This window comes from Equus quagga, chromosome 22, assembly GCF_021613505.1.
Source record: "Equus quagga isolate Etosha38 chromosome 22, UCLA_HA_Equagga_1.0, whole genome shotgun sequence".
Classification (NCBI taxonomy): Eukaryota; Metazoa; Chordata; class Mammalia; order Perissodactyla; family Equidae; genus Equus; species Equus quagga.
In genome coordinates this window covers 19,397,898-19,411,162 of record NC_060288.1, presented here as the reverse complement: position 1 = coordinate 19,411,162, position 13,265 = coordinate 19,397,898, and the positions used below count along the sequence as shown (strand labels likewise).

Sequence of the window (13,265 nt, the reverse complement as noted above, 5' to 3'; positions counted from 1 at the left end):
GATCAAATCCTGATGCAAATGCTAAGAACCCTGCAGTGGCCCCTCCCTCTCCATCTTCCCACCATACCCCACCCCCTACGGTTAAAGCCTGGAGTGCTTAGCCTGGCATTTAATGCCTCGAACTGTAAACTCTTTAATGCCAACTGTAAACTCGCCACCTCTCCAGCCTCATTTTTCTTCTTCCCCATGATACCGGTGCTCCTTCTAATAAGTAGTGCAAATCACAGAACAAAATAGTTTGTTATGATGAGATGCAATGTATTCTGTAGTAGTTGATAATTTTTTCTGAAACCATTTGGTAGTGATTTCTCTAGTAAGATGTTGGATGTTTCTAGCACCCTGTACATTTATGCTTTGTGATTACGTGCAGTTACCTTCCTCTGTAAGCGAGTACACACTTGTGTAGCCCAGCCTCTCACGTGAATCCACTGTCCAGAGTTTTATTAAGATGATCTATGTATGCCTTCTAATATAGGGAATATAGTAGTAAGGTTTTTTTTGTCATCTAATTGAAACATCTTCAACACCCATAAATTTCATCAAATATAAAGAACAGCAGGTCATTTTTTTCAATGTGAATAGTCTCATGAACAATATATGAAAGCTTAAATTCATTCTTGTCTCGTTGAGAGTTCACAGATGAGAACTTGCTTTGACTGGTAGATATTTCTGTGGCTTTGGAAACCGCGCTCGTTACTTTGAAGGTGTTTTGTGAGCAAGGTGAGATCCACTTTCTTTCCCAGGCCTCTCCTGAAAGAATGGAGGAGGCCAGATTCGAGCTGAGAGACATTATGTACCTGTGAAGGCCTGGGAGGGAGCTTTTTCCTGGAGAATGAATCATTTAATATGTGTCAGAACAAAGGAGTACCATTCAGGAGCTCATTCTTTGGCTTTAATTTCCAGTCCTAGGAAACACACCATTATGGTATCATGAAGAACTTGCCAGTAGTAAAGTGACTGTTTTCATCATAGCCATATAAAAGCATCAATTCAAGCATTGGTTTCTTTGTTGTTGTTTTTTTTATTAGCAAAATTAAAAGGATTAAAAAATACCCAATGCTTACAGATGCACAGGAATAAAAATGACTTTTAGACTTTACTTACTTTAATTATTGATCCAATTTATTCTTTCTTGGTTTATCTGTTTGTCTTGAGTATCTTTTGTCTGATTAAATATTTGACCCTATTAACTTTAGTAATATATCAGTTTTTGTTATAAAGATATGCCTATTTTAAAAAGAAAATTCTGGGGCCGGCCCCATGGCCGAATGGTGAAGTTCATGTGCTCTGCTTCAGTGGCCCAGGGTTTCGCTGGTTCGGATCCTGGGCATGGGCATGGCACTGCTCGTCAGGCCACATTGAGGCAGTGTCCCACATGCCACAACTATGAAGGACCCACAACTAAAATATACAACTATGTTACTGAGGGAATTTGGAGAGAAAAAGCAGGGGAAAAAAAAAAAAAGATTGGCAACTGTTAGCTCAGGTGCCAATCTTTAAAAAAAAAAAAAAAAAAAGAAAAGAAAATTCACATGGAGTAATATGTAAGTTATAAAGTATGAAGGGAAACTTCCCAGTCCTGCCCCTGTCCTATTTTCCTCCATGTCCCTGTGTGCTATACCATAGTAGTCCCATAAAATTCTGGTATATCCTTCTGTAATTTTTCAATATATAGATAAGTATAAACTTAAAAAAATAGGATAATATTAACATTGTCCTTTTTTTCCCTTAATAAATCTAAGGTTTTTAGCTTTGCAAGGCATTCCTTAATGATTTTTTTTTCCTCCCCAAAGCCCCAGTGCACAGTTGTGTATCCTAGCTGTAGGTCATTCTAGTTCTTCTATGTGGGATGCCACCACAGCACGGCTTGATGAGTGGTGTGTAGGTCTGAGCCTAGGATCTGAACCGGTGAACCCTGGGCCACCAAAGCAGAGCACGCAGACCCAACCACTTGGCCATGGGGCTGGCCCCTAATGATTTTTTTTATTGTACGTTTGATTGGGTTTTCCAAGGTGGTTGTCTGTGTAAATTGCTTGTTTGATGAAGGTGTGCTTCAAATCCAGTAGACTCTGTGTTACTATCGAAGACAAAGTGCAAATGTTGTTTCTTTCATACTTTCCCTAGACAAAAGATGGTTATAATTATAGATAAAAACAAATCTGTTGTCTATCTGTAAGTTTATGCTAATAGAATGAGCTTAAAATAAGCCAGTAAGGTCGGTAATATCTCTGCAGGTAGATCTTCAGTTTTTGTGGTTCACATCTGGGAAAAGTGACATGATGTGAAGGGAACTGATGAATGTCACCTTGTCAGAAGTGTAAGTCGGAGCCAGTCCTGTATTGCTTTCATTAAGAATTTGATGCTCAGGTTACTCACAGTCTCTCACTCCAATATTGCTCTGCCTGTCCTTTAGTATTGCTTCTGATGTATTTGTTTTACTGCTGCTCTGTATGAAGTCCAATTACAGGTACCTTCAGTCAACTTGGCTGTTAAGTTAAACATGAGGACTGTCGGTGAAAGGGTCAAATACCTTTGTTGTATCCCCACCGTTTTTCACATTGCACTATAGGAGCACCCACCCTCTTAGTAAGAGGAGGAGCTCAGGTTGGCCTCCAGGCCTAACACTTCTTCCCTTAACTGGGATGCTTCTGTTCCCTGGCACAGTGGAGGGAACACTGGGTTGGGGGTATGTTGCCTGCATTCTAGGCCTCTCTCTCACTGCTTATAGGGATGTGACTCGAATAAGCCATTGAACCACCTAGGTAGTTTTCTCAACTATGAACTGGGGATAGTAACAGTAATGCACTGTTAGGATTATTCTTAGTCTCAAAGGAGCTAATCCTATAAACTGGGGATAACAACGGTAGTGTGCTGTTAGGATTATTCTGAGTTTCAAAGGCGCTAATCCTTTGGTGAAGTGGGCATCGTTCAGAGCCCTCAGTGCTGTTAGTCAAGAGTAATGGTGAATGGGGAAGACTGGCTAGGAATACAAGTTGCCATTAGGTGGAGGGGGTGGGGCTGGATGGAGGTGACAGTATATGAAATGGGATAGGGCGGGTCAGGGGAGTGGTAATTGGGCTTGGGGGTAAGCTTGGTTCTGGTGCCAGGCTGTGTCTGTGTTGGAATCAGACAGGGTACAGGTCTGTAATTCTGAGAAACACTGAGAAATGTCCATAACCTATGATGCTTTCAGAAACAATGCTGTGAAATATTGCTTTCTGAAAAATAAGGTAATTTTCCAAACTTGTTGAGCCTTGACTGCATTGTGGCTGTGGCCCAGAAATTTTCACCTGTGACCTGTCCATCCTCACTCATTGTTTCAGATAATGATGACTCATCAGAATGTTTTTACTGAAGGGGCAGCAATTTGGTAAATTTATATTCTAAAAATCTGTTTTTCTATACCTTCAAAAGTGGGTAAAACCGGTGGCTAAATATAAATTAAAAAATCAAATGGATATTTGAATAACTATTTGCTAATTATTATAAGGAAGGTCAAGAAAAATGTCTCCCTTTATCTAACTAATAGACTGTTTGAAAGACCATTAATATTAACAAAGGACAAATAAGCTTGTAAAAATTGGCTAAGTATTTAATGCTTCAATGTAGATGAGAGAAGACATTTTAAAATTTATTTACTCTTGGCCTTTAAAAAATTTTTAGTAGCTTTATTACTATTATCTTTATAATTCCACATTTATTTTTTCCAGCTGTATGGATGTATAATTGACAAAATTGTAAGAAATTTAAAGGGTACATTGTGGTGATTTGATATACGTATATGTACACATTGTGAAAGGACTCCTACCATCAAGTTAATTAACACATCCATCATCTCATGTTTATCTTTTTTTTTTTTTTTTGGTGAAAACATTTAAGTTCTCTCTTAGCAAATTTTGATTCTACAATAGAGTGTTATCAACTATAGTCACCCTGTTTTAGGTCCTGAGACCTTATTCATCTTTAGCTGAAAATTTGTGCCCTTTTACCAATGTCTCCTTATTTCTCTACCCTACTCTTGACCTTAGAAGAAAAATTAATTCCTTCAGCAAACATTTATTAAGTCTCACTCCATGCCAGACACTTTGTTAGGTCCTAAGGGACAGAATGGAATCAGCTTCCCTTCCTGTTCTCAGGGATGATAGAGACTAGTCTGAGAGACGGCTGTGTTGAAACAGATGCTGTGATGGAAGCGAGTATTGGTATGAGCAGAAAGGATGAGCAGAAAGGAAGGTGTGGTCCTTTGCACAGAAAGGAGAGTGTCCTGGCAGGAAAGGCTTTATGAAGAGGTCATTCTCAACAGTACTTCTCGTACTTAGTGTGAGTTTGAATCACCTGGGAGTCTTGTTAAAATGGAGATTGTGATTCAGTCGATCTGAGATGGGGCTGCAGATAAGTGGCAAGGGTTTAAAAAAAACTTCAAGTGACTTTGTATTCACCAGGCAAGATAGGGAACTAGATGGAAAGGAGGCCATTTCATTCACAAAGATGGGCATAAGCAGAAGAATAGAGGAAAACTTTCTGGATAAATAAAAATAAGGTGTGGATGTGTGTAGAGGGGTAGGGGCATGGAAAAAGCATAAGGGAAAGTTGGTAGGTATCAACCCTAAGACTGTCTTTTATGCCTTTGAAATTAAATATTGAGGATTAAAAATAAGATCATCCTGTACATAATGGGGAATCACAGATTTTAGATTGGGTCATGACCTTGGTTTTCACGGTCAGGAGATCAACACGATGGAGTTGGAAAGAATGGAAGGACAGGACTTTAGGAGTCAAATACAGTTGTTTGGGCAAAATACAAGGTGGGGAATAAGGATTTGTGGGATTTGGATTGAGAAGAAGACCTCTGTGAAAAGAAACAATGTGCACAGTCAATTAGAATAGTACATCCTGGTGTCAGGAAACTACGTTGCTTGGAGCAGAGTGCATACTTATGTACGAGAATAGTGTAGGGGTAAGGCTGTGGAGACAGGTGGAGCTTCAATGTGGGTGACTTTAACTGCCAGACCTGAGGACCTTAAGTTCCTTTTTCTCTGTTAAGATGAGATTTTTATAAGTGATATCACTGGGACAAAGCAATGAAGATTACTTTCTGGAAAAAATTACTCAAGGCGCCATTTGTAATATGTGATACTATCATTTTCATCTAAGGTCTTTTTCAACTCTTGATATTCTTCAGTTATGTGAATACTAGTGGCATTGAGAGACTTAGTGCTAGATTGTATGGGAATCTACGGGGAAAAAGGTGATTTCAAAGTTTTGGGGCTGGGAAATAGGAAAAATGGAGTTGTAATTAGCATAAGAAGGTAGGAGGTTGTCTGATTGTCCAAGTTGAAACATTCAGCAAGGAATTTAAACTGTGAGTGGTGTTGGGATTCAGAAGGAGGATGGGGCTGCAGGTAAGAATTTGGGATGCATCCATACAGGGCAGTGGTTAGAGTAAAGTAAATAATAAACTCGCCAGGAGAGATGGGTATGAAGAAAGTTGTGAGTAAAAGCTCGAACTTGGGAAATGCCCACAGTCAGTAGCACTTGTGAGCGTCAGAATAGTGTGGTTTCAAAGATGCTAGAGAATATGAAGCATACATATTTTGTTAAGTGGAAAGACTTGCTGCAAGAAAGAGAAGACCATTTAAGTTTGGCAAATAAGTAGTAAAGATGAGATCAAAAAAGAATATTAATAATATAGCACCATCTGGTGTTAGGCATTAGGCATTTTTTAAATGAAGTTTTTCTCATCAAGTTGAATTTTTCTTCCTTCCTGTTTTTTAAATTTTCACCTATTTTTTATATGGTAGCCTAGTATGTGAATGCACTGATTTGTTTACTTTTTCATAACTCTTATGGGGGGAAGGCATATCAATTTGTTTATTCTTTGATTTCAACTTTGCCAAAAGCTTCTATCTCAAGTGACCTTTCTGATAACTGTGTCACAAAAGACGTGAGTTCATCACGTCACATTACAGGGTTGCTGTCGCCCTTCTCCCATCCTGATTCCTTGTCATCATCTCTGTTCTTCTGCCTCTACTTACCAAAAATGAATAAACAAGTCGATGTGAAGATTTCAGCTGAAGTTCCATGATTCTGAATATTCATTTTGCATTTTGACTCAGTTTGTTAATACAAGAGCTTGAGTTTACAAGCCGAAAGCTTTCGAAATGGATGGCAGTGGAAACCTTTTTTTTTTTTTTTTTTTTTTTAAACCCCAAGGGAAACCTACATCCTTGAAAACTGCACAGCCGTCTTGGGTGAATTTGCCTAGACCGCTTCCTAGATCCAAAGCGTCGTTGAAAAGTTCTGCCCTGCGCAGAACGGGCAGCACCTCCTCCCTGGCCAGCACCCACAGCGATCTGAGCACTCACAGCAATAATCGTAAGTCGCTCTCATGTCAGACTTGGAGGGTTGGTGAAACTGCATTTATAAGAAAAAACTAATGTACTACAAAGAATTATCAGGATTTTTCGTTCTGTGATTTAGGGGAAAATGTGCATATCGTTTCTCCCTTGGAACTGCTCTGAAAGTTTGGCAGGAAAAACAAATTCTTTCAGTGACGTTCTCTTTTGATGGATGTGCTGTGAAACACTGGAATATTTATGTGTGGAAGGCACCTGCTCTTCTTGTGCATGAAGGATTCTAAAGTGTATCATTTGAAGTGATGGTGTGTTTTGGTTTATTGAAGGAAAGAAAGCAATCTAGGGGCTATTGGAACCCAGCTGGAAATCAGAACAAAAGATAACTTCAGTTCCATTTGCTTTGTAAAACACTTTATTTTGTAAATGTGTTTTATAATCTTGTACTTTGAATGCTAGATTCAGTGTAATAGGACTAGGATAGTATAACTTCAAGCCTAATTTTATGTGCTTTAAACGCAAGAGAATATTTTTAAAGTTTTCAGCTAATGTGAATTCTGTTTTCTATGTATAAAATGGGTGAATTAATGGAGCTATCTCTTTCATTCCAAAGATGTATTTGGTCTTAGTATTTATTTGCTCATTTCCTTTTTAAAGTTACGGATTAATATGGACGATTTTGGAGTGCCTGCTGTGTACAGGCACCACAGTGGATGTCGTGAGGGATACAGGATGTAAAAGAAGTGGTCCTTATCTAAGAAGTAGTTGAGGAGAAAGAAGATATTTACGCAGATAACTAGAATACCAAGTAAAACAAGATGTAAGGGTGTGTGGGGAGGAGGGGAGCACTCTCTATTTTAAAGAGGGATCAGTTTCTTCTTTCTGGTGAGGGACAGGGACAAAGTGGAGTCATGGTTACTGAAGCTGTGGGTGTGGACTGCTATCATAGGGTTACCATATATATATATATATATTTTTTCCTCTCAACTTCTGCTGTTAGTCTGATTTTGTATGTGAGGTAATTGAGGCTCAGAGAGGTTGTCGCTGGTCCAGGGGCTCTCAGCCAGCCTGTGACAGAATTGAGAATGTGTTTGTGGAGGCTAAGGCATTGAATTAATGACTGAATTAATGAGCACATTTCCAAGGGGTCACCTAGCAGCAGTCCCTGGTCTTATATGATAGTAAGGAGCTGGATACTGGAACTTTAGGAATACTGAAATGTTTCTTAAAATTAAACAGGATTATTATCTGTGTATTGTGTGAAATTTGAAGTTGTGGCGTGAGATCAGAAGGGTTTGCACGTAGCATAATTCTCTGTGAATTTGAAAAGATAATTCACACGTGTATTATCGTAAGATCGTTTCACTTGCAGCTTTGTCTCTTTGCAATGTAAGTTTTAAAAACAAACTGCCGAAACAGAGTCACCAGCCTGCTCTCAGAGGGCTGTATAGCGAGGGAATTTGTGACACTCGGAGGCAAGCACGTTCTGTGGTGCCGCTATCCAGCACTCTCCATTGACAGCCATGTTGACTTGGCCACCGTTCCAGCACCGAGTCTGACACTCCTAAGGAGGTTGTAAAATGCTTTTGTCCATTCCTTTTTGTCTTTTAACAAAGGGGTTTACCGTTTACCCACAGAGCCTGTCTAGTGGCGATGTGTCTCTCTTGCAGATTAAGCTTTCAAATCAATGAGTCTCTTTCTTAGTTTGATTTGCTAGCTGGTTTAATCCGTTTCGTGGAGTGCCTCGGAGCTTAGATTTTTTTTCCTCCATTCTAATTCACTAAGAGCAAGCATGAGGGATATAGAGTGAACATGGCTGCAGTTTTTCCTGCTTAAGCTTGCTTTGATCCTTTTAAATGACTGTACCAGGAGGATTTCGCAGTTGTACAGAAACGGATATTTCTTCAAAAATATTTATCAATTCTACGCTCACCCCACCGGCTGGTTCAGAGAGGCACTATGATGCTACCTTATTGACACTGCTGGTCCTGGGATCCTACAGCCTTTGTATAGTTCCTTTGTTAGCCACGTTTACTGGGAAAAGAAGTAGGTCAACGATTTCTGGTTTGATTCTTTTCTTTGTAAGCATGCTTAAATTTTATTCAATAAATTGATCTAGCATCTCTTGATTGCTGTTTTTATAACTTGTAATTTGTTAATTGTAATTTTAGGGTGTGTTTATATTTAAGTTGTGAATGATTCTATCTAGAATTAATTTTATTAGATAGCTTGTGTGTTTGGGGACTCTTACCAAATATAATTCAGCAGCATTGTTGACCTTCTTGGCACATGAAATTACTTTATTATCTAATATTATTCGATGGTCTCATTTCTGATTAAATAGTGGTTTGTGTGTGTGTAGCTTATAGTTTTATAAGTATGGAAAAATACTTCCCTAGAATTAAAACATCACCTCTTTGATTATTTTACTCACTATGTTAGATGCAAAAATATTAAAGATGAATACTTTTAAAGATTACCTTAAAACATGAAGAAAATCATGTTTTTGAACTGAAATTTTCCTATTTCTGATAATAATGGGTCATGTTAGGAAACAATCTTTTGATTCATATTGGATTAAGCATTTGAACCCTTTTAAAGAATGTGTTCTTGCTTTGTCTGCTCATTTCTTTGTGATGTGATACTGTTAATGGCATCATTTAAGAACTCCTGAGATCTCATAGTACTGTTGTAAAATTAACATCTAGCTCTTGATACTTTGGAATCCTATAGAAATAGCATTGCCAGGTTTTAAAATGACTGGATCAGAATATGGAGGACAATAAATTTCTCTTATTTGGAGGTTTTAGCCTGTCCTTTATGTGTATTCTTTTAAGCATACAAGATTTTAAAGTTACGGTATTGATTATCTTTTGGATATTAGCATGAAACATGGCACAGTAGTTTCTATGTCAAATGTGCTCGTTTATAGAGGTTAAACCTTATAAGCCCTTCCAAACTCAGATAGCTAATGATCTTTTAAGATCATTAGATAAAAATGAGTTATATATTGTAGGTCTCGAATAGAGCTGAAGGTTTGAGGACCATCGTGCGAGTGTAGAGGGACGTCTCGGGAAAGCATATGGTTTTGCCACATTAGAGAATGTGAAGTCTAAGGGCTTCCTTCTCCTCCTAGTTTGACCACAAAAATATGTTTCTTTTTGAGAGTCAGGTGGTGAGAGGAGAGGTAAGAGATGCACACCAAAGCTGTTTGCACTCTTGGAAATAGGAGGAGGTTAACTAAAGAAATAGAACATTCTTTTCTTTCACCTTCGTGGCCAGCCGAGGTGCTGACAGTGTGATACGTAGAAAAGGGCGTTCAGCTCAGACTCCTCCTAGTTTTCCTGCTAACTCATGTGAAGTTGGACGATCGTTCACTCTCTCGGCCTCAGTCTTCTCACCTGATGAATGGGTGGGGAGGACTAGATCATCTCCACAATCCTTGCAGCAACACGTTTCTGACCACTTCTGTTTTCTTCACCACAGTAAGATGGTGCCTGAGAGTTTGGAAGGGGGGTGTTTTGAGTTGTTGAAGTGATTAAGCTGGTAGAGAGAAGGATTGGTCTTATTTACACACGGTCTCTTCCTCATTGCAGGATGGTTAGTTGGGTATTGTCTCACCTGCCAACAATGGTTAGTTGGTATGAATCACCTGGAGTACAGAGCTGAAAGTTTTTCAGGCTGCTTCCAGGTTCAGAGCAAAGGTTTGTGTTTGACTAGTGATGTCTGCCGTAGGTGAGGTAGGGATGAAAGGCAGACAGCATATACTCCGGCCGTATATTACCAAACATGCTTAATGCTTCTGCACGTCTGCATGGACTATTTAATAGGAAAATACTATTATCCAGACTGGTATTAATTTTGTTTTCATTCTTTTATTGTTTTCCTAGGGTTTATACGAGACATTCTTGTCATTGCAAAGTTGAGTAATTTTGCTCTTGGAATTTGAAAGCTTAGACGTCAGTAGTGATTTGATTTCAAGCCAGGTGGACAGATGATCTGCCACAGTGGGGAGACACAGAAAATTCAAGACATGAACAGAATGTTGGCTCTGTGTGTATCTATATAATGTCATAACAAAACAAAAACTAATGTTAACTCGATTCTAAAATGTGGAATGAAATGTTAGTTTGCAAATAAAAGTCTGGAACAGTGAGAAGCTCTTCTCTAATGGGTAAATCATTTCTTCTGCTTAGGGGTCTCTGAGAATCTCGCTTCATTTTCTCTTCAGATTCAGTCATCTCTCTCTCTCTCTCATTTCACTTGAACCACATTTTGACCATGGGGAAATGAAAAATAAAGATTGCAGAGGATTTGTTATTCTGGTCTAATTGAGACAGCTAGGACCAAGGATGACAATAGAGCATGGGCAGTTTTAAACTATGTTAGAGCTGGCCGAGACCTAGGTGACCACGTGTAGAATTTCACATATTGACTCTGCAGACCAACTGTCACTGAGTTGTCATGGCTCCCTGGAGCACTGTGTTTAGGAGGATTCTGAGGGTGTGTTTGGCCTTAGTGGGACTGAGTACCATACTCAGTTAGTGGAGACCCCATGACAGCATATGTACTGCCTGTTTCCATACCTGATATTCAGACCCACTCGTTACACAGAGAGAGGTGAAGAGATTTAGCACAGCTAGATGGTGACCAAGTGGGAACTAGAACTCACTTATTATGGATTCCATTCCATTACTTGAAACTAATATACTTCTCTTATTATATTGGAACTTTTGCCACAGAAGAGTTTCTCGTTTGGATATAATAACTCTGGACAAAAGAGAGCTTAGAAATCACTAGGATACCCAGCCAGCTGCCGCGTTAGGAACTGAAATCGAGGGCAGGAGAAATACTTTAAGGGCATCATGACTCATAGTTAAGGACATCCTTCAACTTGATGTTTACTAGAAAGCAATGGGCTAGCTTAGAGGAGAGCGTTTAGATACTGAGTGTTTATATATATATAAATATGTTACATATAGATGTAAATGTTTGTGTGTCTGTTTGTACCTGAGTCAAACTCAGAAATGTTATTCTTGAAGTACGGATTTTGACACTCATGTGTTACAAAGTTGATGGTAGATCTGGTGCTGGATCAGGTGTTGTGTTGAGCCTGAAGAGTGGCAGAGAGACTGTTTGTTTCCAGGACAACACCTCCTGTTCTGTGTGTGACAGAGAGCCAGGGGACAGGAGCATTGTGCCTCATGAGAAATGTCTTTTGCTTTAGTGAGAAATTCTTCTACCAAGTTCTTTGGAAACTGAAAGTCTTTGTGTTTAAAGCTTAGAAATGAAAAGCATGAATTTAGGATCATACGATTTTATATTAGGGCTGTAAATTAAACTCAGTTCAGGTTTGCAAAATCTAAATAAGTGACTTATTTGCTGCTGAATATAATTTTTTAAATGGTTCAAGTAAAGTAAGACTATAATCCAGATTGTTATAATAATATATGAAGACTCTAGTAACTTCATTTACTTCCCTTTTTGGATGTTGATTTAGCAAAAGCTAAAATGCTAATTGAAACCCAATATCTATTTAATACGAAAATCTAAAAAATACGTCCTATGAAATTTTGGTTCTGTTATTTTAAGACTATGAAGTCACTCACTATCCATCCTTTGAAAATTTATGATGAATTTTATAGAAGCAGCATCTTCAGTATTACCGCTTACATTAGCTCCCTGTCAACTTTGGAAAAATCAAGTCTCTGGGTTCTGGGAAGGAAAGAATTAGAAAGAAGGGTAGGGAATTGACAGAGGCTTGTCAGTAGGATGGAAGGCTCTCTGTTGATTTGACCTAATATTGAAAATCTTATCTGGGCACAGGAAGAAGGAACAGATGGCTCACGGTAGAGGAAGTTGACGGAGATCAAGGGAGAAGAACATCTTTTTACATAAAGGGTTTGACTGTGCCATCTGTAAGCACTGTTGTAGGAGTTGGGATAGTTCAGCCTGGTGAAAAATTTCTAGCTATTTTCAAATTTATAGGATATTTGTAAATAAGATAGCTATCTTGCCCCTTTCTAGAATGTGAGATGAAGAGAGAGATCAAGGTTGGTAATAAAGAAATGTACGATTATAAGTGTTGAATATTAAAATAGAATTGGATGCTGAGAACTGGGTGTTGAAGACTATTTAGAAACAAACAATAAAAAATCCAATCTGGGTTGGTGGAGGGGAAATTAAGCTTGGAAACTGGTTAGTGAACAGATGAACCTCCAGATTTCGCCTGTGGCGAGTGAGTGTAGGGTGCCTTAGACGTGGTCTGTATGGTCAACAAGAGGAGATGGATGAAAAGGTTAACTTTACAGGAAGATTGAACCAGAAAACTTTCCAAGTATTTCTATTTGGTTTTTGTTTTTTCTTGGATATGGAGAGAAACACAAAGTGCTGTGTTTAGACTCTTGAGTGTTGTATAACATGATAACATGATAATTTCTTAGGAAAAGCAAAACAGTACTCGTAAAATTCCTTGTAGGAGCTAAGCTTCTGAACAGTGTGCTTTTTCAAAGATTATTCTTATGGAGAAGTAAAAGGAAAAGTATGAATTTAGAATGGTTTTCTTTAAAGGAAATACTGATTTTTTTTTTCTTTAATTAGGTCATTGCTGCAGTTACCCACTTAATAAAATTTAAGACAAGTTTTTTCTGTTTTTCTCTTAATAGGCTGATACTATTTTTCAAACCTTTCCTCTAAGGTTTTTGACACTATCAGATGTTGAAATGTACATTCCCTCTGCCCAAAACAGGGCAATAAATGACGGGAATGATGGTTATAGTCCTAAAGTAGCCACAGAGTCCACTTAACCATACCATAGCAGAGGAACACTATTTCATAGGCCCTCGTTATGGATCAAATACACCATCCACAAAAATATAATGCAAAAGTGCATTCTTCTTTGGAATTCAGAGT

General features: G+C 38.5%; 1 protein-coding gene across 12 annotated transcripts in view; it reads left to right on the top strand.

The window, feature by feature from the left end:
- The window catches only part of MTUS1 (microtubule associated scaffold protein 1), a 145,478-nt gene that overhangs the window by 68,061 nt on the left and 64,152 nt on the right, over nucleotides 1–13,265 (top strand). For 8 of the 12 annotated variants that reach the window (XM_046648585.1, XM_046648581.1, XM_046648584.1 and 5 more), the window contains one exon: nucleotides 6,214–6,375. The exons of the other annotated variants lie outside the window; for them this stretch is intronic. In XM_046648585.1, the coding sequence (XP_046504541.1) occupies nucleotides 6,214–6,375 (162 nt within the window). The remainder of the gene's footprint in view (nucleotides 1–6,213; nucleotides 6,376–13,265) is intronic. 12 annotated transcript variants of the gene reach the window in all.